This window comes from Notolabrus celidotus, chromosome 23 (assembly GCF_009762535.1).
Source record: "Notolabrus celidotus isolate fNotCel1 chromosome 23, fNotCel1.pri, whole genome shotgun sequence".
NCBI lineage: Eukaryota > Metazoa > Chordata > Actinopteri > Labriformes > Labridae > Notolabrus > Notolabrus celidotus.
In genome coordinates this window covers 8,397,412-8,423,962 of record NC_048294.1, presented here as the reverse complement: position 1 = coordinate 8,423,962, position 26,551 = coordinate 8,397,412, and the positions used below count along the sequence as shown (strand labels likewise).

General features: G+C 39.7%; 3 protein-coding genes across 13 annotated transcripts in view; 1 reads left to right on the top strand and 2 right to left on the bottom strand.

Moving 5' to 3' along the window:
• The window catches only part of LOC117807171 (thioredoxin-like), a 5,812-nt gene extending 337 nt beyond the window's left edge, over positions 1-5,475 (bottom strand). The window contains exons 1-5 of one of the 2 annotated variants that reach the window (XM_034676262.1): positions 5,356-5,475; positions 2,355-2,459; positions 1,986-2,051; positions 1,524-1,589; positions 1-10 (exon numbers count right to left, since the gene is read on the bottom strand). The exon at positions 1-10 is cut by the window's left edge and continues 337 nt beyond it. In XM_034676262.1, the coding sequence (XP_034532153.1) occupies positions 1-10; positions 1,524-1,589; positions 1,986-2,051; positions 2,355-2,459; positions 5,356-5,379 (271 nt within the window). In that variant the 5' untranslated portion in view covers positions 5,380-5,475. Of the gene's footprint in view, positions 11-1,523; positions 1,590-1,985; positions 2,052-2,354; positions 2,460-2,575; positions 2,595-5,355 lie in introns of those variants that run through there. The other variant, XM_034676263.1, reaches the window with a different exon arrangement.
• Positions 5,476-7,792: 2,317 nt separating this feature from the next.
• Positions 7,793-14,083, bottom strand: LOC117807166 (prostaglandin reductase 1-like). The gene is made up of 9 exons (XM_034676256.1): positions 13,952-14,083; positions 13,165-13,298; positions 13,038-13,083; positions 12,878-12,937; positions 12,319-12,486; positions 9,325-9,598; positions 9,109-9,214; positions 8,601-8,719; positions 7,793-8,486 (listed from the first exon to the last, which is right to left on the bottom strand). Exons 2-9 carry the CDS (start codon positions 13,268-13,270, stop codon positions 8,376-8,378), a joined length of 990 nt encoding a protein of 329 aa, XP_034532147.1. The 5' UTR covers positions 13,271-13,298; positions 13,952-14,083; the 3' UTR covers positions 7,793-8,375.
• Positions 14,027-26,551, top strand: part of poln (polymerase (DNA directed) nu) — a 93,965-nt gene continuing 81,440 nt past the window's right edge. Inside the window, exons 1-6 of one of the 10 annotated variants that reach the window (XM_034676254.1) lie at positions 14,095-14,225; positions 15,779-16,834; positions 16,933-17,142; positions 17,283-17,515; positions 17,662-17,896; positions 19,152-19,549. In XM_034676254.1, the coding sequence (XP_034532145.1) occupies positions 15,821-16,834; positions 16,933-17,142; positions 17,283-17,515; positions 17,662-17,896; positions 19,152-19,367 (1,908 nt within the window). In that variant the 5' untranslated portion in view covers positions 14,095-14,225; positions 15,779-15,820 and the 3' untranslated portion in view covers positions 19,368-19,549. Of the gene's footprint in view, positions 14,226-15,778; positions 16,835-16,932; positions 17,143-17,282; positions 17,516-17,661; positions 17,948-19,151; positions 19,550-19,775; positions 19,942-20,446; positions 20,538-22,212; positions 22,567-22,808; positions 24,044-26,551 lie in introns of those variants that run through there. The other 9 variants (XM_034676253.1, XM_034676252.1, XM_034676249.1 and 6 more) reach the window with 9 other exon arrangements.

Below are 26,551 nucleotides of genomic sequence, written 5' to 3'. Positions count from 1 at the left end.
ACTCCTCGATCTGAAACACAAAAAGTAAAAAAAAACAGCAGAAGTTAAAAAAATACAACGATAGAGTACAATATAAAACAATAACAGGCTTTTTTGGGCCAAACACAGAAGCCCCAATTTCTCTTTTTGCTTCGTTGTTCTGGCTCTCCAGCTGACAAACTCTACAAACGAGATAACCTGAACTTAGCTGAGACGTTAGGGCTCAAGGACAACTTCTTAAAGGTGACATATTATGCTATTTTTTATCAAAATATATTGGTCTAAGAGGTCCCCAAAACATGTCTTTGAAGTTTATTGCTCAAAAAAAACACTTTGAAATCAGATTTTGGCATGCCTGTAAACCCCTCTTTTTCAGCCCTGCTCAGAACAGTCTGATTTCTCTCTGACCACGCCCCCTCAGGAAGTGGATGTGACCTCGGTTCTCCAGCACGTTGATCTAATGTTTACATGTTGGCTGAATATACACGACTGCTCACAGACCCGCGTTACTTCAACCCTCTGAATCTGATCCAGAATCTGATCCTGACGGAGAGGCGCCTGCAGCAGGACCTTTCTGAACGATTGGTCACAGATTTTGTGTTTCTTGTTGTTTTATTTGTCAGTATGTTGATGTGTGTCTTGGTACACAGCGACGAACATGTAGCTATGTGGCTATGCTAACTAGCACTAGCACTTTTCCATGAAAAATAAAAATCATCCACTAGATCTTCAAATCTGCAGACGTGGGGAGTAAAACCAACCTTTGTGTTTATTAAGACAGCCTTCAACTAGCATGCCACGCCCTTGTTAGCACACGTGTGCAGGTAATGAAAAACGGAGGAGGGGTTGAGTTGTATTTTATACAGTCTATGGGCTGAACAAGCTCCGAGCTCTGACTTCTGTTACAGACCGGATGGCGTTGTGACGTATGAAAAACACTGAAAACTGAAACAGCTCGTTTCAGCACACATTTACATAAAGGTGGAGAAATCAAAACAGGTGCAGAATGGATTTTTGTCATTTTCGGGGGGTTTGTAGACATGCCAGGGACACATATTTCAGGTGGAGAACCATTAAAAAGTCGATTTTTTTCATGATATGTCACCTTTGAAGAATATTTACCAAAGAAGTCAAACATATTGACCACTAAAGTTATTTGCTGTAATAAGATCAAATATTGCTTGAAGAGACATATTGAAAACACTGAGACTGACACTTGTTTTTTGGACACACTAATTATACTGAACTTAATTTTTGTCTCATTTATGGTCAGAAAAACTTTTAACACAAGTCTGGACCGGTATGTAATCTTGTCCGCCTACAAGAGGAAATTGTTGAACGGTCCAAGTCTTGCAGAAAAGCTCTGATGTTCTTTAAACAGTTAGCTGACAATTAAAAACTAGCTTGTCAAATGAACAGACCTTTTGCAGCTGAACAGACACTACAAGGAGTTGGTGGAGACCAAAACTGAGCTTAAAGCAGAAACTCTATATAAATGACACTGTATGTCATTATTTCATATTTGTTTTGCTTGAAATCCTTACCTTCTCTCCATTCTTGTAAAATTGGAATGTAGGCATACTATTGACCTTGCATTCTTGCGCTACTTCCTGATAGAGCAAAGAGGACAACAGTAAGATTTACGGACCAGGACTAAACAGTAACAAACAAACAGAAATGTATTGATAGTATTCAAGCTAACAGGAACAAACCAAACAGATTAAAACTTGTAAGAAGCATCCTGTAGAAGTGTTAGGCCGATAATAGAGGAGAATAAACATGTTGATGTGTAAAATGTTGATTAATGATTAGGCCTATATCTAATTGAAAAAAGCGATAAACCAGACAATAAACCAAATGTTGAAATTAAAAAATGTGATTGTTTTATGAAAAACATATCCTCATTTTAAATTTGATTCCAGTAACATGTTTCAGATAAGTTGGATGAATATTTTGTCACAATCACAAATTCAAATCCCCAAACTGTGGTCCTTATGGACACTTACTGAAGCATCATCAACGTCCACCTTCAGGAAAACCACGTTGCTGTTTTCAGGTTTTTTTGACAATGCCTGCAGGAGAATAAATTCATGATGATTAGTAGAAGGACTGAACATGATGGCTGCTCTAACATGACAGTGGTAAAAAGACCCATGGGAGCATTTTTGCTAATTAAAAAGAAGAACAAAACACGGTTATTAAAAAACACAAGCACTTTACTCATGTCTTCAAGCTTTTGCAAAGATATCAAATGTTTTCTTTATGAAGGCTTCTCCCACTTCAAGCCCCTCATGCTTTGGTTATACTTTTTTTTTTAGAAACACTAATAAATCATTTAACTGTAACTTTGAAGAGTGCCCACGTTGTCCACTCACTTCAAAAATTGGGCCTATCCTCTGACAGGGGCCACACCATGTGGCTGTGAAGTCCACCACCACCAGCTTGCCTCCAGACTCCTTCAGGATCGATTTGAACTCATCCTACACAGGATTAAAAAAACAAAACAAAAACACATTAAAACATCTGTAAATTGCTGAGGCAGAACTTCATATTGCAGCGTCTTTAATTACCGTACTTTTTTTTCAAACTTATTTACCATTTTATTTTAACATTGAAGATGCAAGTGTTGTATTCCACAGAGCCCTGGATAGATATAAATGTAAGATGGAATTTTCAATGGTTTGGTTCTCAAGTCATGATCCAGTTTACAGAGGTTTTGCCGCTTTTTTCTTCACACTCTGTAGTACATAGGGGAGATTCCTGCTATGATTTCTTTACTTTGAACACATTTTCATATTTCTTACCCCCACTGTCATTGTGTGACACCTGAGCAGGGGTGTGTGATACAAACTTAAGCGGACAGGTGAATTGTTTTTGAAGTGGGGTTGTAAAAGGTACAGGTTGTTGAGTGTTTTACCCTCAGGGGATCCTGGTTTGCTCCATTTTGAGAACTGACTATCAGCTATGCTATCAATCATGCCCGATGGGGTGAACTCCACCATGCTAACTTAAGACAATCCTACCCAAACACTAATACGGTGTAAGTGTATGCCATGTTGTGAAATTTGCCATCAGAAAGGCTTTTTGTTTTTAAATTATTCCGAATGCAACTCTACAGAACGAATAATAAATCAATGGGTATAAACACTGAACTTAAGCATAATATATTCTTAACATGTGTGGTTTTATTACATATTTTTCCATATTTAAATAGATAAAGACTGACAGTTTTTGTCTGTACAGACAGCAGCAGGCTGTGTTTGCATACAGTCTATGGTTTGCACGTGCTCTGGGCAGCTAGCCAGGCATATTTTGCAACGCAAATTGCCTTAAAAATGTGCCCTGCCTTTTATAAAGACTCTTTGGCAAGTCTTTGTTACAAGAAGTCTGACTTTGTGTCAGAGAGAGAGGCAGGTATATTTATGTTTTACAGAAAGAAGACATATCCACACGCCTGTGGAACACCCTACCTGAAGATCTGAGGGCTGCACAGAGCGTAAACATTTTTAAAAGCAAACTCAAGACCGACCATTTTAATCTCACTTCAAATTTAACTTTTAACACATTTTTTTCACTTTTTTAAGTATAGCATCTTAATTTATTTTACTGGTTTCATATTTTAGTGTTTTATTGTCTTATTAATTTATTTTATTTTGGTGAGTTTAATTTCCTGTGTTGTGTTTTCACATCTTATTTTACATCCAGTGCTTCCTCATTAAGAAATCATGACATCTTTTCCTCAATTCGTTCAGAAACTTATTTTTCATTTTTGGTTTATTTATTTTATTTTATTTTGATTTGTACTATTATTGTTATTTGTGCATATATCATGTTCTTAACCTTTGTGTTAAGAATCCCCCATCCAGGACTTATTATGATATGTAAGATAATAACTGTGAGAACCGGTCATGGCTTTACTCCACACTTTTCTCATTAACACAGTAAACACATGCAGGTGATGAAGATGTGATCAGTGTGTGAGGCAGCAGTCACTGCGTATCTGCGCTCCGCGTGCGTCGTACAGCAGTCTTTATATAAAGTATAACTACACTCAATGACTCTGCACAGCGTTAGAAACATTGAAAACATGACTGTCACTTTGCTCGGCAGCTTATTTACGTCTTCTGATGTTACTTTGGTTTTACCTCCCGACGAACACGTTAGGATACGGCCCGTGTGTTTCCTCTACCCTTGGAGAAACTGGAGAAATGTGACGGTGAGACAAAGCTGATTAAATATTTGATGAACTTTAAGTCACGCTTTTATCTTTTAATGACAGCTTATTGGAAACGACTGACCACAGACACACATTCAAATAGAATGTGTAGATTTTAGTGATGATGGTGACACGGGTCTGTTAATGTTGTTATCCAATGAATGAAACGTGTAAAAGGCATCAAAATATAATCTGACTTCAGTTCCCCCTCTCACCAACTGCGTCGCCAATTTCCCCCTGCCTCTAAAATGTACGTACGCCTGGGTCAGAGTTTGCTTACCGGTAGTCTCATTTTCACGTCAAGTTTGTTTTTTATAAATCACAAACTTGGATGGAAAACTGACGTACGCCAATTTCAGGCCCCGTTTTGTGCGTAAGCAACCTTTATAAATGAGACCCCAGGTCTTTGGAGGGATTTCTGTTGGCGTAATGTAATGAGGTATTTTCTAACCCAAAAAACAAAATGTACAAACAGCTGAGGTTGGAAACGGTCTGTGTTGGAGGAAGTGTGGAGAACAGCTGGCAGACCACTTTCACATATTTTGGGATTGCCCAAAAATCAAGTCATGTTGGGGGGGGGAGTAATTAAGGCATTACAAAACATTTTTGGAGCAGGGATTGACTGCTCATTTTCATCAATTTATCTAGGTAACATCGCAGCCCACCTCTCAGTTAAGGATAAATATTTGATAAAGATTTTATTAGCAGCCAGCAAAAAGGCAGTGACACGAAAGTAGCTGCAACCCAATCCTCCAACAGAGTCTGAGTGGATAGAAATCGTGTCTAGTATTGAACATACGGAAAGAATGACTTACTCACTAAACCTTAGAAGAGAAAAATGTTAGCATTACTGGGAGAAATGGACTGTGTACGTAGCCTTGAAGGATTAATAAGCCATAACTGCATGAACTGACTGTATTTCCACTATTATAACTAAGATGTATAGATGACCTACTGTTTCTGTTTCACTGAGCTGTGCTGTCTAACTATGTCTGTTTACAAAAATAAAGTATACAAAAGAAAAGAAAAGAAATCGACCACAACCGTGTCGAAAGGCTGGTGTAGGCATACAGTCCCGAACATCTGTGAACCTGAAACTTCTGCTTGTTTTTATCAATTGTACAAGTAAGTTAATCAAAATGAAACAGAAGAAAACTCACCAAAGTTTCCACATAGCGAACCATGGTGACTGTCGAGTGTGAACCTGTCTTGTGTCAGATACTACAGCAGTCTGAGTTAAGTAGTCCCTTTTCTTCAAAGGGGAGGGAACCATTTGGGAGGGAACCATTTGGGAGGGAACCGAGAGCAGAGCTTTCACAACTTACATCAAGTCAGCCAACAGAAGTACGAACCATGGTGGAAGTTGTTTAAAAAATAAAAGTGGTTGATTCTCAGAAGAATAAAAGCATTGTTCTTATTTGTATGTGGTTATTATGAAATAGATTTAAATGACTAACTATTGTTATTATATTTTTATTTTATTTTTTATTGTAGTTCTTATTCTTATTCCTATTCTTATGCCTTGTACAAAGAGAGCACAGTTTACTAAAGTCAAATTCCTTGTGTGTTCAAGCATACTTGGCGAATAAAGCTGATTCTGATTCTGATTCTGATTCTGATTCTGATTCTATGCCCATGGCCGTGGGAAGAAGGGGTGCTGAGGGTGCTGCAGCACCCCCTGTTGGAAAAGGCATCACACAAATTTTTCTGAATGCATAAATAAATTGAAATAAATACATTAATTAACACAATAAAACAGTTTTTTTTTAAAATCATTTTCATTGTATTATTTTCTGAAAATGTAATGCCTGAGGAAGATTTGAGAAATTATTATAGCAATTTAAAAAAATTGATCATTTTAAAATAACCCGATGCATGGACCCTGTGTGTGTGCCTGCTTAAAAACTAAACGTATTTGGATAAGTTCTGTTCAATGCGCTTTACTGCCTTATGGGTCTGTTTTACCAGGTTTGGCTTCTCTTTGCTGTACAACAGGGTATGGAAGTTGCAAGTTGGTATTTGATACATATTAAAGTAGCCTGTATTATAGTCGTTATTGATGTGATTTTATAATAAAAAGTTCTCTTGAAAGCTTGTATTCAAACCAGATAAATACAAATAAAATGTATGTGCGCTATAGCCTATCAGTTGCATAAGTAACCTAAATGCAAAAAGAAAAAATATTGCACCTCTTACTACAGCACCCCCAACTTAAAGCCACTTCCCACGGCTCTGCCTATACCTTATTATGACCAACAAAAACAAAGCAGACCATCAAGAAAAGGACCGATTATCTCTATGAAGTGTATCTTAATTCCTTCTAATGGTGTCATGACTATTAAAAGTTACATTTATTATAGAATTATAACCATCAACAAAAAGAAAAAACTTACAGGATATGCATAATTATATAAAGACATTTTCTCTATAATTAAATTTCAATTAGTTTTTTAAACAAAATACAGATTCAGTTTTGACTGCCCCCCCTATTTAAGGACTATAACATTTTTCTTTGACATTCATTAAAACCCTGACAGATGCAGATGGCATAGTAAATTGAAATTCAAATTAGTGTTCAAAACAGAGCTGGAGGAGAGTAATACTCTGTGATTAAACCTGCAAAACTTGTTAGAATACAGGCACACATTTGCGAGATTATAAAGTTGCAAATTTGTGGGCAAAAAGTCCAAAGTTTGAAAATAAGTTAGCAAATTTGTGAGATTTTAAAGTGAGAAATTTGCGATAAAAAAACTCCCAAATTTCTGAGATTAAAAAGTCCCCCAAATTGTGAGAACGAGTCCCAAATTTGTGAGAGAAGAAGTCTGAAATTTGTGGGATTAAAAAGTCCCCAAAGTTTGAGACCAAGTCCCAATTTTATTTTTATTTTTTGTACGTTATATTTTTGGGCTTTTTCCCCTTTATTGACAGGACAGCTGAAGGGAGACAGTAAACATGGGGAGTAGAGAATGGGGGAAGACATGCAGCAAATGGTCGACTGGCTGGGAGTCGAACCGGCGAGCTCTGCGACTAGGACTATCGCCTAGATACGTGGGGTGTTTAGACTTCTAGGCCACCAGTGCCCCTTCCAAATTTATTTTTTGAAAAAAAATTGCAAATCTGTGGGGGAAAAGTCCAAAGTTTGAAAATAAGTTAGCAAATTTGTGAGATTTTAAAGTGAGAAATTTGCGATAAAAACACTCCCAAATTTCTGAGATTAAAAAGTCCCCCAAATTGTGAGAATGAGTCCCAAATTTGTGAGAGAAGAAGTCCCATATTTGTGGGATTAAAAAGTCCCCAAATTTTGAGAACAAGTCCCAATTTTCTTTTGAAGAAAGTCCCAAATGTTAGAAAAAAGTCCAGAATTTGTGGGATTAAAAAGTCCAGAATTAGGGAGAAAAAAAGTAGAATTTTTTTTAGATAAGATTTGCATTTTTTTAAAGGATTGAAATGAACAGACATCCTGAATTGGTTTTCTTTCTATGCCCAATTCCCATATGCAGTGTATTTAAACATTCAAAACAGTTCTGAACTGTAAAGACTTATACAATTTTCACCATAAAGCTCAACACACAAGTGAAATAAATGACATCAATAGAATTTTTTTTTTAAAGGCTCAAATTTTATTAACTGTAGAAAAGCTCCCACTAAATACAAAGCACATAGTAAACAATGGTTGAGTCTTGTGTTGTCCTAATACAGTATGGAGACTATTGTCTGGATGGTGGTCAAAAAAGTAAACACTTCCCTTCCTGCTATTTGCTTGTGACTGCGACCGACATATAGTCAGATTTGTGTCTCTAATTCTGGTTCTTCTAAAAGTCAATTGTTCATTTTTGTCTTTTTTAGTGATTATAAAGAAAAAACATTAAAACTGGCAAAAAAAACTTCACTAACCTAGTAGAAGGTTTTGTTGCAGACCTAACTCTAAAAGATTCCTTACCCAGAACTGAAAATTACCTGTCACATCTCAGTCCCTTCATGACTGAGTCTCTAAACTGGAGTGCTTCTTTTAGTGTTTATAGCCACAACGTGTTGTCTTAATGTCCATCCTGTCCATTAATGTAACTACGTTAGTTTATCTGGTTAACCGTGAGTATCTATTAGTCCTTCATGTAAACAACCTGTAATAACGTGTAAATCTTTGATAACACTGATCCCTCTCTTAATCCTGGGTTTCACATCAGACCGCGATGACAGCCTTGCCGATGTTATCTCCCTGCAGCAGCCCCATAAATGCAGCTGGCATGTTTTCAAAGCCTTTCGTCAAGTGCTCCCGACACTGCAGTTTACCCTGTGGGTGCAGAAAAAAAGAAATCACAAGAAGAAGCAGAAATGTGGACTTCCCAAAACTCGGACAATCAACTATCGAATAACCAAAGACAGAGATTTTGATTGAGTCACCGACCTCTTTAAACCATCCAATCAGCCTCTTCAGGGACTCGGGGTGCTTGTGCTCCCACCTGCTCTGCATGAAGCCCTCCATCTTCAGCTGCTTGACGATCATGATAAAGTGTGGGAACGGGCCTGAAGAAGAGAGAGAGAGGGAGTGTTGAAAAAAAGAATAATAAAACTTTGTTACAGAAGAGATGCATTAGCTCTGACATTTCAGTAACACGAGGGCGCCCTCTAGTGACTGAAAAATCATCTGACAGTGAAATGAGAAGAGGGTGAAAAGGTTTACACACAAGGACAAATTTTTTAACATTTAAAGTTGAATTAAGGGAACAATTCTGACACACTATGCTGTATTTAAATCAAATGTATGTTTATTTATAGCTCTGATATTGATTGATTTGTGGTTTGTTGCTCTTGAAAATTTGTTTTTTGAACCTTTCTGCCATCAACCACTGAAACTGAGGTTTTAATTTAAAAAATAAAAATAAATATAGAAATGTAAGCAGGGAGATTCGCACCTGTCTGAGGGGTGGTGTCATTGTATGTAGAAATAGCTCCACACACAGCTATTCTTCCAAAGTTCTTCATCTGTTGCAAGGCCACACTTGAAGAAGGACCTCCAACCTAAAATGAAAGATATTAAATCCACTTTTATTATTAAGAAAAGATTGAACTACATTGTAAACAAACAGGGACACTTTAAAAAGCTTAGACCTCTAACTATAATTTCTTACGTTTTCAAAGAAGCAGTCATATCCCTCAGGAGACGCCTTCTTCAGCGCCTCCTCCAGAGAACCAACCGTCTTATAGTTGAAAGCATCGTCGAAGCCCAGTTCTTTAAGGAAAGCCACCTTTGCATCGGACCCGGCTGAACCGACCACCTTACAACCTTTGATTTTGGCGATCTGGCCCACTACAGAGCCCACCGCCCCCGCTGCGGCGTTCACAAGGAGGGTCTCGCCTTTCTTGAGGCCCAAGACTTCTTCAATCCCGTACAGAGCCGTCAGTCTGGAGAGGAGGGGAAAGAGTCAAAACCAGCCTGAAAACCTCACGTTACATTTTTCCCTCGTTGCTTTTGTGACGTAAACTGTTTGAGTTTGCTTCAAAGATTAGTTCACAGTGTTTATAAAGTGACTTCAAGTCACAAATGGACAAAACATCTGGAGTCTTACTTGTTTATGTTGTCGAAGGAAGACAAAACTCAGCTGTTGGGGTTGACCAGTTTCACTGTGATATTGTGGACAGGTTTGGAGTTAGAGGCCAGTTCTAGTTCTGCGTATGTATCTGTGTTTTAAAAGTCTGACTTCTGGAAGACTACTGATTTAATACCAGAATAGTTGGACCCCTCATCCCAAGACTACCTAAGGCCTGACAACAATATTGTTTGGGTACAAATTCAGACATTGCTCTGGTGTTGACCCCTCACAATCTGCTCTCCCAATATCTGATAGTCCCTAAAAACAACTTCTCACCCTTTATGTTCATTACATTTCAACCTCTGTCTGAAACGCTTTATTTCAGCTCCTGTTTCTTTAAGGCTTCTTGGCACTCTTGATCCCAGCACTCTAGAACCAAGAGTAGACGCCGCATCGACTGCTACTACATATTGGCGCAAACGAGCCGTGGAGCCGCCATCTTGGTCCAGTCACCCGCTACACTCAGTGTAACCTGTTTGGCAGGCGCAATTAAGTGTCAGCGCATTTAATCAATCATAACTCGCTGAATACTAAACTGATTTTCATGCGTTTTTTTTTTTTCCTCTGCAATGTAGGTATGATACAGGACACATAGTTTGGCGTATTTTAATATTCATAGTGGGCTTAACAGTAATAGAATATTCTGATATGTGATATATGTGATGTATGATAGGTATTTTGCCGCACAGTGCTCTGGCATCTTGAAGTCTCTGCTGCTTCAGTTTACAGGTAGGATCATGGGTAGGATGACCGGACCAAGATGGCGGACGTATTTCTTGCGCCCCAGCAGCCAATGCGGCGTCTAATTTTTATATGTCTATGCTCTAGAAGCCTCCTCTACTGCTGCCATGTGACCTAGAATCTTTAGCAACAGAGAACAGAGCTGGACGTTTCTGTTTGGTAAGTTTTACGTTTATTTCGCTCGTTTAAGGAGATGAAGAAATCGTGATTTCAGGATTTGAACAAATCTTGTGTTGATCTCACTGAATTCTTATGTGACTTTTAGAGCTAGTTTTTAGAAGAGCCTTCAGTCTCATCCTGGGATTACTCAAACACACATTCACCTCACAATTTGAAACTCTGTGTTTAGTATTGACATCCAACACTTTAACTTAATATTTGTTTCTAAAATATGAAAAAGCAAAAGACCACCTCTGTAGACTCTGTTGTTTTGAATCACTGCCTCTTGTCATCAAATTTTTTAACCCTGCTTTGAACATCTGGAAATAAACAGCGCTATCAGATATTTTTCTGATACATTAGTCACTTTTTGCCTTTACTGTAATTGAACCAGCTACTAGTGCATCAAGGACTTTGTCAGCTATACTGACTGAGCCAAACCACTCCCTCTATTGCCGAAATACTTCTAATGTCCAAGAGGCTTTTTCTTTCTTTCTAGAGACTAATACTTATGCTAGCTGAAGTTCAGTTTGAGAGTTAGGTATGGTTTTTAGTTCCTTTTAGGAGGGGGTTCTAGCTTTAATTTGACAGTACAGCTTGAGATAGAGAGAGAGAGAGAGAGACAGGAAATGTGGGGGATGACAGGCACCAAATCCTGTCAGGATCAGGAGTATGTCTTATGACCGGTGTGACCTAAAGCCTCTGAACACGGGATGCCTGCTCTACTGGGTGAGCAAAACCAGCACCCCAGGTCTGCCATTTTTTAACTGTGAAGCCGTGACAAAGCCCAGACTGTTTTGACTGGGGTGGCCAAACTGGGGCACTGACTGCTGTAGGGGTGGCCAAACTGGGGCACTGACTGCTGTAGGGCTGGCCCTAATCACATCTACTTAAACTTCTTGTATAAAATAATCTTAAAAATGTTATATTGTTGCTGATTTTGAACTTAGAAAAATAACTCAACAGAGTGGCAACATTTCAGTCCTCTCTAAGGACTCAAAATGAAAGTGAATGTCCAAAGTCAACATTTAAAGCATCAACAAAAGAAATATTAAAATGTAAAGAAACTAAAGTCTCCGCAGCTTGTTGTAACACAACCCAAATATCTGATTTCAATATAAGTAATGCCTCTGACAAGGCAAATGGCCAATCGTGGTTAAGAATTTCAGGGTGGCCACTGGAATGGCCAATCAGATTTCAAGGCCACCTCCTGGCTCTGCCACTGCTGTAAGAAAACATTATTTACAGACTAACTGTATACAGTCAAGAACTAAACTGCATTGTGAAATACATGTGTCTATCTGATCTGATATGTAACCTATGGTGGAAGTTTGTCTATGTGAAACCAGCATCAGTTCACACATGGGAGTAGCTGTTAAAACTTCTAGCTGACTTCCTCTATCTCACAGAGCTGCTTCTTTAAACTTTCATTAATGAACAAGATGTTTTTTTATGTATTTCTTTGGTGCTAAAGATTTATCTCACCCAGCTTATCGCCTGTCAAACTGTCGTAAACACTGAAAACAACAAGTGACAGTAAATTGTGCATGAGAAAATGACTTGTCCTTTAATCTCTGGCTGCCAGATGCTACTTGTCTGTTTCCAGTGCCATGTGTGTAACATGTGTCTCACCCCGGCATGCCGATGCCACCCAGAGCCAGGGAAAGCGAGACGTCCTTCGGCCAGTCGGGCATGACGGGAACGAGCTCCGTCCCGTTACTGAGGGAGTGGGTCCTCCAGCCGTCACGACTGATAACATGGCTTCCGACGGTAAACGCTGGGTTCTTACTTTGAATCACTCTGTAGAAAAACAAAACACAAAAACAGAGGATGGGATAAACGTTTTTCTTCAGTGGTCTTCTGTCTCAGATGACTGAATGATTTCAAACCATGTGACCCATTAGTTTCAAGCACAGTGGTTAACAACAAAGCCGGGAAAAGACACAACATCTGGCTGTAGAAAACAACAGATTCTTTTGGTCGCTAAGTAATTTATTCTGCATGATTATAAACAAAAACAGCTTTTGAACTTCCAGCCAAGAACATTTCTCGTTCGTTCCTCTCAGTGAGTGTGAATCAAAGGCCTCAGTAATCAGTCACAGGTGCAGGACTGGACCTGCTTGCATGGAAGAGCATGACAGATAAAAAGAATGATGTATGTGTGTGAGTGAGTGGAGGTGTGTTTTCTTACTTGGCCACTTGAGTCCCAATCATCACATCTCCCTCTTTCATGCGAAATGCACTGAACGGCCTGGACACACATATTACATCATATTACATTACATTTATATATTTTATCATGAAGACTTTGTGACAAATGAGAATGTTTTCAGATGCTGTTTCCTACTCACCTCATGTACGGGTCAACACTGAGAAACACTGCTTCTAAGAGCACCTCTGGAACAAAAAGAGAGAAAACAACAGTGATCAATCACGTATGGATTCATTTAAAGTGTTTGGAATCAGACATCTTTCTACCTCCATCTTTGGGCTCACGGAGCTCCTCCACTTTGAGCTCGAAGTCGCTGTTCTTGGGGAAGCCATCAAAGTGCTTGATCAGGACCCAGGACTTAGCTTGGACCATGGTTCTTTGTTTATAGCAGCTGTAAAGGCTGGAGCAGTTGTTTGATATGAGACAGATGGTAACCCTTGTGCATCATCAGCATGTGGGCTCCATACAAGACACACTGTACTGTATGTGCAATCTTTTTATTAGAGGGGTAATTTAAGAGAAAGTGTGCAATTTCTCAAGGAAGCCTCACTCAAACATAAAGATCAGAAAAGGGGATAGTAAGGAGGATAGTTCAGTTTAGGTATTTGAGATGAACTTGTACCAACTTTGTTTGCATTGATACAGTAAATCTAAATTTTGCAATGCAAAACTGTTATTACAGAGGAATGCATACACTGCACAAACATGCATGCAGACACTCACACACAAACATTAAAATAGGAGGAAGCAAGTACAAAACATTTTCGATTGCACAACTCAACCTCACCAATGGTTATACATGGCATAGCAGCAAAGTCATAATTCAAACACACTTTTAAAGATAACGTGAGTAAGTGAAAGGAAGTGCGATTGTAACTATCATTATTAATAGCACTTTGAAGTATGGTGACACAGGGTGGAAAAAGCCAACGAGAAGTTACCTAACTTGATTTTCTGTGCTTGTTTTCCCCTCTCATACGTATATATATTACTCTGCAGCTTTAACGTTTGAAATTAAACAATACCGACACAGCTTTATATATTTATACTCACCAAGAGTCGTTCGCCTCCAAGAAATGGCAGAGGAAACTGGGCACTGAGGAAAAAGGCAGTTCTAGGATGGCAGAAGCATGGGAGGAGAGAAGGCGGGAGTCACATTTAAAGCGTGAATCTGATTGGCTGGAGGCATGAAGCAGTGCTCACATGTATGACGTAGAACGTTACGTCCTTCCTGCTTGCGTACGTACAGTCAGTTTGGATGTTGGCGCGAGCTTGAAACTAGCTTGTACAGACTTGATGCGAAGAGAAAGGGATTTCTGGTTAAAATGTGAGTATATGAGAGAGAATTTCGATAAAATATGACTCAATTTGGTAAGATTAACCGGGGACGCTTTGTTTTAGACGGACCTGGTGCGAGTTATGACTGTTGTAGCAGGTTATTCATACTTTTTAAGGCGTAAACAGGGTTGTGTACCCGAGAGTGTTATGCTAGCTAGCTTACTTTGTTTTAGCCCTAAATAGCTGGACTAAATGTATATTACAGGTACTTATATTGAATTACTCTTAGTCAAAATGCTCATTTCAGAGCTTCACAAATTCTTCCAAAGTGAAATTACGTCAATTTTGACACTTTACGTCAAATACAGCTAACATCACACCTCTCCTGTGATGGTTTACTGTGTACATTGTACTGTTGTTGTATTTTTTGATGATTTTGAATTCAGTTGTTTGAAAAGTGCTATAGGTAAATCTGCAGTTAAGTGTATCATGAGAAAAGTTAGTATAGGTTCAGATCTATAGAATGTACAGTGGTGGACAAAGTACACAGCCTCATTGCTTAAGTCAAAGTATAGATACATCAGGTCAAATATTGCTCCAATACAAGTGAAAGTTGCTCTGTTGAATTATTACTTGAGTTAAAGTACTGGAGTACTTTAAAAAAAAAAATACTTACGTATTCAAAGTACTTCTTAAGAAATCTAAAAATGTTGAAATTTCACAATATGTCAGTGCAGTCAAGAATACATAGGAGTACATTCTGTCACATTATGTTTATCTAGAAACCATTACTTGAAATATCTAAAAACTATACCATGGAATAAAAGCAAAAGTTACTCCAAGCACAGACAACTTAGTTTGAAATTTTCATCTGGAACGAAACAAATGTTACGTAGCTCAACACACTTTCTCAGGTTGGACAGTGAATGTTTGTATGTTTGGGCAGAGTGGGAAACAGGGAAAACATTTCAAACGATACGTATCATTCTTCATTTCAAAAACCTCTAACACGGGCTGAAGATATGACCATGGGTGCTCAGGTGTAGAATTATAGCCATCATTACCACCTCTAAATGAACTGCCTGATCTGAGTGAAATTTGCTCTGTGTTTGCTCCACTTTCAACCGTGGAGACGCACGATATATAGGTACAACTAAACCACTGAGACAAACAGAACTACACAAACACATTTTACTGTCTTAGGGATCAGATTTCAGAAAAGAGAAGGAAATTCATGAGCTGACTTCAAAGCAAAAGTAGTGACTAACAACAGGACTGATAGTAATGTAGTGGAGTAAAAAGTACAATAATTGTCTTCTGAATGTAGTGGAGTAAAAGTAATAAGTTCCCCCAAAAATAATACTCAGGTTAAGTACAAAAAATGTACTTAAGATAACATACTCCTTTATTCATCCTGCAATGGGGAAATTACTGTACTCAAGTAAAATTACTCTGCTAATGTCTACCACTGATAATGTAATATCCTTTGTTTTAACAGATCATAAATATTCCTTGTTTTATAAACTCTCATCCTCTTTGTATTGGTCTCATGCCTACTCCTCCACAACCCACTTTGTGCCACTGTGTCACTGACTTGAGTAGCACAATAACAAGGGTGGGGAGGGCACAGGGTGCTGAACCATTATGTTAGACGGTGGCCAGTTTGTGGAGGCCCTGGGCCGTCTAGGGTATCCCGGTGCATCGTCACTGAAGGGCTCCGAGTTCGATTGGCTGTTCGACTGCGCTCCGGAGAACCTTCACTTCTTGCGCTTCGTCTGTCGGACCCTCAACCGGAGCAACGTTCTCACCACAGAGGAAGTGCGTGCTTTCCAGGAGCTAAGGAAGTCCGGCAAGCCGATTCTGGATGAAGCAGCTTTGGGCGAAGTCCTGAAAACCATCGGACCTTCAGACGGGAGCAGTGCCAGCATTTTAGGCCCCTCTTTTGCATCCTCATCTTCCGTGTTTGCAGCAGAGGAGGATGTGGCCACAGAGGACTTGGAGGCAGAACTCCAGGCTCTGCGTAAAGAGAAAGAGCTGAAGCAAAAACGCTTCAACCGGCTGCAGGTTGCAGCAACCTCCCGTGCAGATGTTGACCTGCGCCTCACTGCAGAGCTGGAGAGTGCTGCTTGCAAGCTAAAGGAGGCGAGTGCTTCCATTGGAGCTGAGAATGCCGACACCAACACTCTTCTGCAGAACCTAACAGAAGAGGTGTCTAAGCTGTCTTCATACCTACCAGTTCAGGACGCCAAGCAAAGAGGATCAGAAGAACCTATGGCTCCATCTATCTCCAAACACCCCGCTGTGCTCCTCTCTCAGCTGCCTTTGGACCTCTACCTGCATCAGGAGGAGCTCAACACCAAAACACTCACCGCCTTCACACAGAAGCATTTCTTCCAGGGCATCTCCGACATCGTTGAGACGTCCTGCTCTGAGCGCTTTCAGGTGCTCGACCTCAGTTTATGCAAAGATGGAGAGGAAGAAGAGAATGAGCCTGAAGGGAGTGAGAGGGAGGAGCGGATGGTGGAGCGTAGGAGGACGGAGATGGCCAGGCTTCAGTGGTCCCATATTGTGGCTCAGCATCAGCTGATGAAGGCCACAGCAGAGGAGAAGAGCCTCATAGCTGGGCTGGACTGGCTCTCTGAGAAGTCTTCTACTAAGGTAAAGTAGACGTGTGTGGTATGTTTCCATGATCCATGAAGTGCTTTCTTTAGTTCTTTGATAATAATCTTTTCAAATCATTTTCTCTCCTCAACCAGAGCATCTCCACCTCCTCCTCACTGCATGTCCGGGAGGTTGTATCCAGGAAGGAGCTGCAGGCGGTGGAAGCGGAACTGGAGGCTCTGCTCCATGGACCTGTACCTGCCACCCTGAGGGAGTCGGCCAGGCTGCTTAATGTGCCTGTCGTGAGGGGAGACCTGGACCTGCAAGTGGCAAGACAGGACTACTACACCTCCAGACAGAATCGGGTTATTTGACTATTAGATCATTCACATTCACCACACTTTATCTCACAGATTACGGTCAGCCATTAATCAGCTCTCATAAGACATAAGGAAACAAGAATCAACACTCAAAGTATATTGAATTTACGACTTTTCCCACCCAGGTACGGGACTTCCTACTCCGCCAGAAGGCATCCTTTGACCTGGTGCGCCTGGCTCAGGAGATGGAGCTGAGGAGGTGGAGGACGTGTCTAAAGCAGCTGGGAGATGTATACAGCAGACTGTCGAAGGAAGGTGAAGCTGCAACCCTGAGAATCGAGTCCCTTGCACAGCCTGAACTGGCTATCAACCCGAGGCCAAACCCGATCATCTGCAGCAAGGATGCAGCCTTCAGCAGGTAAGAAGACCCAGATACACTTAAAACCTAACACCTTATCTAGTCACTTCGCTTTCACATCTTAAAAGATAGTGGAAGAAAACACAAGGTTTTAATATTCACTTTCCCTCTGCTGCTTTGTGCACTTGGCATATTCCCCCCCTCAGACTGCTCCAGATCCTTGACCACAATTCAGACCACACTCGATCAGAGCCTTTCCGTACGTACGAGGCTCTGGATCAGGCTGCTAAGGACCTCGCAGGAAACCTCCAGGTGACCCGAGAGGCTCTGGCAGGGGCCGGCCGGGAGCAGCACTACACCGCAGCTCGTCTCTACAGCGACTGTGAGGCGCTCCACAGGGCCATGTACACCGAGCTCCAGCAGCTGGTCTTAGGGCCGCAGGTATGTCCAACGGCCTCTGCTGACCAGGAGCTGCTCTGTCCCTATGCACAGGTGGGTTTGTTTCCTTTTTATTTAATGGTGAACAATTCAGAAAGCAGAAGCAAACATAGATGTGAGTTGGTTTTTATATTACTCATCACTGGTGGTGAGGGAAGCTGGTTGCTCAGTGTTTTTTTCTCCTGTTTTTTTATCACTCATTCTGAATCACAGTGTTAGTTAGCTGATAAAGACACGTGAGGAAAAACACTGCATGATGAAAGTCTCTCTGAAACCCTTTTTCACATATGCACTCCTCAAAATGTGTTGAAAATTTCAGGACAGCCTGCTCCTGAAATTTTCAAAAATTGTTATTTTCACATGTTCCTCCAAGTCGGTGGTTCCCAAAGTGGAGATTCAAATGAGGGATGGCAAGATTTCTACCAGATTGATTTAAAAAAATATGTTTTACAGATTATTGTAAAGATATCAAAAATTGTGCTTAAATTTGAAATAAATATTTGCAAATAGAAAATGTTTCGTTAGTTGTCTGCCTTCCTTCGTTGCCAGATGAATCCTAAGGTTAGGGTTAGTTAACAGCCCATAAACAGAAGCATCAGCAGATTATTTGGTAGCATCATCAGTAATCACAGCTACATATGCGTCCAGGTAGGCTAGTTTTATGAAGAAACATTTTATGACTTCAAGGGAGGGTGGGGATCGCGAGTCTTTGGCACATTTATTGTGGGAGTCACGGGCTAATAAGTTTGGAAACAGCTGGTCTAAGTGTGCAGTTTACCCTGTCTGGCAGGTGGGTGGGGGACTCTCCGGAGTCAGAACATGAGGCAAAAAAGGATGTTGATGTTGTCACTGTGTAATGTTTATGGTGGGGGGAGCAGAGTCCAACACTAAGAGGTTTTAGCATTTCTATCAAAGCTTTCTGCATTATCAAGGAATGAGAGGAGAAGAACATCCATGTGAGCAGAGAAGAGTGTGGTGCAGCTTAATTGAGTCCATCATATGTACATCATCTTTCTCATCAAGTCCCACGCAGTGAATTTTCCTGACTTTTACCTGCTGCAAAGTGTTGATGGCAACATATACTCCCACATTTCTGAATAATCTTAAGGGATTAAAGTTAAAGATTGACTCTTTACAATGATTCAAGCATCTGATTGTTAATTTTTGGTCCCTGCGTAGGTTCAAATGTATTCTCACTTCGCCTGTCCCGATTCCTTCATGTCTTGATTTTCTTACCCCTCTCTCTGTGCCCCTCCAGGAGCTCACGACCAAGCTTGGGGAAACCGAATCTCAGCTGCAGAGTTTGCAGCTTTTAATGCAAGAGATCATGGGGGAAGTGAAAGCCAAGCGTTCCCAGCTTGAGCGCAACGCCCTCCTCCGGCGGGAGAGGGACTTATACGTCTACTTTCACTTGGATGCACGCCTGCTGCAGAAAGTGGTGGAGGATTTGGAGGGCAAAATGACGAGGAAATAGAAACCTGCCGGAGTTAATGAGGAGAGCTGATCAACAGTTCATCAGCACTGTGATGAAGAACTGCAGAGTTAATCACTTCATGGACTTATCTTTGGGAAAACACAATTTTGGAGATGGTTGTTTGATGATTGGGATTCATTCGAGTGTTCATTTCCAACATTTTTAACAAACTCTCTCACTTGTTTTGTTCTGTTTCTCTATTTCCTTCTTTATTTTTATTTAGTCACTTCATAAATAAAGTGTAATATCTATAAAGATGTTTAGTTGTGAAAGTTTTTGTCCTGTTAAGTTTTTGAAATGAGCTTAATGTCGTACCTGGGGCAGTTTCCTTGTACAACACCTTGCTGTATGTGCCTGTGTTACTAACCAAACTCTCCTCTTTGTCCTGTTTTGGTTGTTGACAAACAGATAGGGAGAGAGTAGGCTGACTGGGAGGAAATGGATCAGTCTAGCAGCAGGTTGTACTCTGTTGGACCTCTGTCTCAGGCGGCTCAGAAGATCCTGGCTGTTCTACGGGCGCAGAGTCTAAACGAGGCCAGAAACATCCGCAGCCACTCCTACAATCACAGGCAAAGTCAGTCAGGCCAGGAAGTGTGCATCTTTAGAAAGTATCCTATCAGGGACTCAATTTAAAGACTGATTCACATGTTTTAGCTGCTGTTATGTAAATGGGATGATTGAAACAGAAGCATGACGCTTACAAAAGTTGCTTTGTGGAGCCTCATGTTATTTTTAGCCTGTCGTAGGTGTTGTGAGCTTCAGTTACTCAACAAAAAACATCTACTGGCATACCTACCTAATGAATTAACATAACATGCATTATTACTTAATCAAGCCTGCTCTTACAGTACTAGATCCTGTGTATTAGAAAACAAAACGCTAGACTTTGAGGCCAGTTATTGTAAGTATGAGATTTAAAATGATGTACAGTCACACTGACATTTCAAGCTAGTTTTTCCTCCCCCTTTTCTGCACAATTAAGCATAGTATATAAGACTTTTTAGACTTTTATGGTTTCTCAGATGGGCCCAGAGAGTTTATCGTTTCCTTTTTTTTTTTTTTTGCTGTGTGTGCATCAGCGGAGAGCTTTTATGGCAGCCAGAGGGAGTCTTGGGCTCAGAGCAGCTGGACGAAGAGTGAAGAGGAGAGCAAAGACGGCGAGGCAGAGCGGTGAGGCAGATAAAGTAGAATATGAAAACAGGCTTTCATATCTTTTATATATGCTTTAAATAGAATAGCATTGAAGAACATTTTACTGATTGAAGAAAATCCCTATGGTTGCTTTTTTTTCTCATGTGTAAGACCTTCTCTCACACTTCCATCTTTTGACTTAACTCATAATTCTCACAATTCTCCTGTAAAAGCTCCCGTGAATATTTTTTTGTATTGATTTTGGCATCTCCTATGGACAAAGCGATACTTGTTATCTCTCTTAGTCGTTTTTGCCCCGTGTACCCTTTAACACACCTAAAATATCAACCTGCTTTATTTTGATAGTCAAACATGCCACTCTCTGATTTCTCTCTGTGCACGGTGTAAAGAAGGTTGTTTATTATTCTCGCTCACTGACCTGTTTATTGACATTACAGTATACACAGACAGAGTGATACACAATAATAATAATAATAATAATAATAATAGTAGAGTTTATATTAAGATTTAAAGTATATAGAGAAGTGTATGCAAATTGTTGTATGTATAAATAAATATCAAAATAAAGTAGTAAATAAATAAATACAAAAATAGATTAAATTAAATACAATGAAAAATAATACAAAAATAATCCTTAGGGTTACAAGAGGGCCTTCGCCGACATTGTCGGTGCTCGGGCCCTAAATAAATAATTTAAAGGGGAAGAAAAATGTTACTGGTGATTCTGCCGCCCGCAACATCACTTTCGAACATTACCAAAAAAGGTAATCATCTTATCAGGGATCTCAGAGAGAGAGAAGTCCAGCTCCGGTAGATTCTTAAAGAATGAGTCCCACATCCTGTGAAATTCTCTCAGGGAGCCGCTCACTAAGTGTCTGATTCTCTTTAGCTCCACAAAGTGAAGAATGTCCTTTATGCACAACACATGGGAAGGAGGTGTGGGGGATTTCCATTTAAGAACACTGTTTTGACCCCATGAAGTTGATTTCATGATCTTAAACTTATCCCCAGCAGCAGTCACATCCATCAAAAATAAAAATATAGGACTTCTACATCTTAATACTGATGGCCTTGAGGCAGAGCCAACACATATTTCTATTGTATTTTTCATTTCCTTATGTTGACTTTTCATCATGAAATTACTACTTTAATATCATAATTTTAAATTATTGAGGATTTTGATATGGTAGGTAGTTCATTTTACTTTTTCCCCTTCACAATTATGACTCACTATAAATATTTTTTTCAGGACAGGTTTTTATCTTTTATTTTGTATGGTTCTTGGTAGTAGACCTTCATAGATTTTTTTACATGAGCAGATTGGCTCAGAGGCAGTTTGCTCTTTGCAGTGAAACAGTTCTAATTATAAATACAGTGTATAAGTATTAAGGCTGTCCGTGTTAACATGTTGATTGCGATTGAGCTCCAAAAGGATTCTTTTATTTAATCTCAAACTATTGTGTCCCCCTCGGCTCAATCACAACGGTCTTCTACCTCTAAATCCTGGTTTCAGACTACACAGCTGTGGTGCAGCCTTCATTTGAATAATACATTTTAAGTGAAGATCATAAGACATATTTGATTACATTAATTTGTTTCCTAAATCAAGACAATGGTGAGAATTACTTTACATAGTTAATGTGGGCTTAAAAAAATGCTTTTAAATGATGCCTTTGATAATTTTCTGGTTCAGACTGTGGTCCAGGCCCCAGGCGTCCTCCTACCATGACCCCTCTCTTCAGCAGCAGAGCTCTCAGACCTCTGCTTACTATCAGCGCTCGCAGACACCGGCCCGCTCCCTGTCATCCCAGGCCTCCTCCTATTCCTCCTCCTGCTGGGATTCAACTCTCCAAAGAGAGGCTGATGCCTATAATCAGTGCTCCCAAGGAGAGTACTCTGAAACCCCTGCACATCAGCCAAGCCAGACTTTGTCTTTCAGTCAGCGTGAGGTGACTGAGTCTGTGCCTTCATCCTTCCGTAGAGACAGACCCACTTTATCCCTCGAAACACCCAGGAGTCTTAAACGTACAGCTACACCGTGGGGAAAGTGAGTGTCAAAGGGATTGAGGATTGTATTTCACGGGTTTTGAGTGTGTTAATGTATGAATACAACAAGCTTTAGGGTATTTCCTGTTCAGCAGATAAAGAAGCATTCTGCTTTTTTGATATTTCCCCTTTTAATACTTCCATAACATATTTTTAGTAGTAGTAGTAGTAGTTGTAGTATTTATCCATGAACTTCTGCTGGATTTCTAAATACACAGTCCTCTTATCCTCTCATCCTCACAGCTTCAGCGAAGAATTCAGGCCGTTTTTCACCCTCAGTCCCTCTCCAGATGTCGAGGGCCCTGATGAGGTTTTGTTCCCCACCGCAAGGCAACAAAACACCCATGAGGAGGAGCTCTCTTTCGCTTGTCAGCAAGTTTCAACTCGCTTTGACAAAAATGAAGAGACAGATAAGAACTCATCCGTTGCACAGGAAGAGCAGAGAGACACAGAGGGCTGGAACGTCCAAAGATATGAAGTAGCTTCAGATAGTCAAGAAAAGTGGAAGCAACCTCTTTATCATCACACTGAAGAGGCCACTAGTGGAGGACAAGACGTGACGTATCAGCTACCACAATCTGAAATAGTCAAAACCAGAAAGATTCATCTCCCTTTACGACAGGAGAGCCACTGTGATGCACTGCTACCTGCACTGATGAAAAAACTAGTTGGGGAGGCAGACACAGGACAAAAATTAAGCCTAGAACATGAAATGCAGGATGAAGATATCTGGACAGAGAGACGACATAGGGATGATACCCTGATAAAGGAGAGAAGATCAGCTGAAGAAATGGGAGGAACTTGGCTCTTAAAAGCCAATGAGACAACTAGCTTAGAGCAGTATTTTACCCCATGTTCAATAAGAGTTGAAGACAAAAGCTTAGACTGTGATACTGACAGGGAAAAGCTTAGAGAGAAAGAAAAGGTTGTCTTCGATATCAGATTTAATGTACCTGAAATTAAAGAAGTTGAACATCCACCTGGCTTTGAGAGTAAAGAGCTACGTGTGGGATGTCAGACTGACACTCCAGAAAAGATCTTAGAATCTACAGAAATGAAAGACCACATGGTGAACCACTACCAAGCTCAGAACTCTCAGGACATGGGCCAGATTGTGAGTGAAACAGGAGAGAAGCACCACACGGAAAGACCACTGGAGCCATGTTAGACCATTGATTCACTCCTTGCTGATAACACAGAGAGAACAAAAGAGGAAAGATCAGAGGTGATAGATGCTGCTTTGGAGGTCAGAACAGAGAGCGGGACAAAGCACGGCACTGGCACAAGCACTGAAGATAAGATGGAAACAGGGCAGCACTGTTGCTCAGATATCAAACTAACGGAGAGACAGTGTGAGAGGGATGATAAAGAAGTCAGTGAGTTACCTGGAGGAGACACTGAGTCAGGAGAGAGGCAGGGAAACAGAGATGAGTCAGTGCTGCCTCATGTGGACAAGGAGGATGAGTGTGCGCATACAGGTAGGTACATGAGGGCCTTCATTTCTTTGATAGTGTCATGTAGTCTTGGTTTGTGACCGGTTTAAACTTGTTCTTGTTAAATAAAACAGATGTACCTTTTTAAAAATATACAGCAGATTAGATTTAGCTTCAACAAAGATTTGAAATACATAAAAAAAGCTTTTTGAGGAAATGAGGTCATCACACATCTTGGCTTTTAATTTGGTGGAAGCCGTAGATTAATTATAGCTGCGTTTTTTCCCCGTGTCTGAAATATGAAGTAAGATGCAGTTTATTGCATCTACCACTAGAGAGTGCTGAAATACTTATTAGAAGAGTAAGTGCACTCGAATACATTCCAGTGTGAAATTTGTTATTAGCTAACCTTGCTGGGATATTCCTAAATCATTGGATCACTTTTAATAACTTAAGCAGAATAAACACTTACTATTTTTCCTGCCATTGCAATAAATGTCACTGAGGGAAATGCATTTTTCTGCTAGTGTGCATTATTTTTTGCCTGTGCAGGATATCTTTTTACTATTATACTGAACTCAACTTAATTTATATAACACCTTCATACATAAAAACCTGCAGCCCAAAGTGCTTCACAAAATAACAGAGACAGAAAAACAAAAGCAATGGTAAAATTATTAAAGGCATGATTATAAATAATCAATAAATTAATAAAGTAAGCAAGAGTACAAAGAAAGTTTAAAAATAAGGTTAAGTTAAAAAGATCAGATAAATACAAGAAATAAATTGATAAATAAATGTTAAAGCAATAATTATAATTATAATAATGCAGTCCTGGGCTAAAAACGATTACTCTCATTTTAAAGCTAGATTACAGTAGTCAATGCGGCTAGTAATAAAAGCCTGTGTTAAAATTTCGACATCTCTCTGAGATCAAAAAGGTCTGACTTTCGCTTTGTTTCTGAGATGATAAAAAAAAAGTACCTACGACCTTGTAAAAATGAGCATTAAAATTCAAATCTGAATCTAGAACCACTCCCAGGTTTGTGATCTTTGATTTAATTTGCCTGTTAAAATCTCTCAGAGTAGTTATCTTTCTACGAGTATAAAATATATTTATACTAATTCAATAAAAACAGCAAGTTTTATTTTAATTATATTTGTCTGCTAGTGCAATATATCCTTCATCTAGTTTGAATGATTTCTACTTGTGCAACATGTTTTTCTGTAAGTGCAATGCAATATATTTTTTTCTGGTGGAAGATGCATTATCTACTCAATCAATCAATCAATCAATCAATCAATCAATCAATCAAGCGTTACATATATATACTTTACATACATTCAAAGTGCTCTACAGCGATTGAAAACAAGAAGCAGAAATAAAATAATAGCAAGACTTTAAAAAACAAAAATGGATTTTAAAATAGAGACTAAAAGACAACAACAAAAATGGATTTTATTAACATTAAGAATATAAATAGTTAAAGTAAACACATTTAAAAAAGGCGTAAAGATAAGAGTTGAAAATGAAATGAAGGCTAAAAATATCAATAAAACTGAGTAGATAAATAAAAAATAAATAGTTAAAATTAATAAAATAATAAAACAACATTGAAATCAATTTAAAAGTAAAAAGTAAAGTAATAAAATTACTCTGAGGATAAGCTAAAAGAGAGGAGCTGGAACTGTGCAATATACCGACACTATGTATTACCTGCATACAGGTTTGTTATGCAGGCATGCACATAAGGTGAAGAATTTTTGAATTGTTTTTTAATGACAATGAAGACTTCCTATTTTTGGAAAGCAGAGGGACACCTTTTTGAATCAGAACTCTGGGTAAAGGGAGGATGGGTTGATATTAATATGGAACCACAGAACACTGCATTAAAGCAACATCCAGCTGTGATGCTATGACATTTCAGGGTTCTCACAGGAAGTGACCGATTTAGCTTTTTTGGTAGTTCGAACACAATTTAACAGCTAGTGCTGTTCAGACATACGCAAATTCATGCACCATTGTTATAGAGTTGCATGATCTTTTTTAGGGGATGCTAGTTCAGGGAGAACCACAAGGGGGTGCTAAAGTATTTCCAGTTGGTTTCAAACTCTAGCTAGAGGCATCCTTTTTTTTTGTATCAGATCCGAGGCAATGATGCTAGGGCAACTCAGCACTGACGAAGGATGTTGTGTGCCGGCTCACATTACAGCCGCAGGAAGGGAGCTTGAGTCTCAGCAGCTGAGACAATGCTGAGTCAAGTCACACACACACACACACACACACACACACACACACACACACACACACACACACACACACACACACACACACACACACACACACACACACACACACACACACAAAAGCATACTCTTGAAACACACACACACATACTCAACAACACAAAAGCTGTGTTGTAACAAAATGTCAACTCGATCTCTGCCAGGATTTCGAGAGTTGGCTGACTTTGTCCCGTCAGTCTGCTCCGATCAGACACATGTTCACTCACATGGTTTACATAACAGAGCTGCCTCATTGATTTAAAGTCT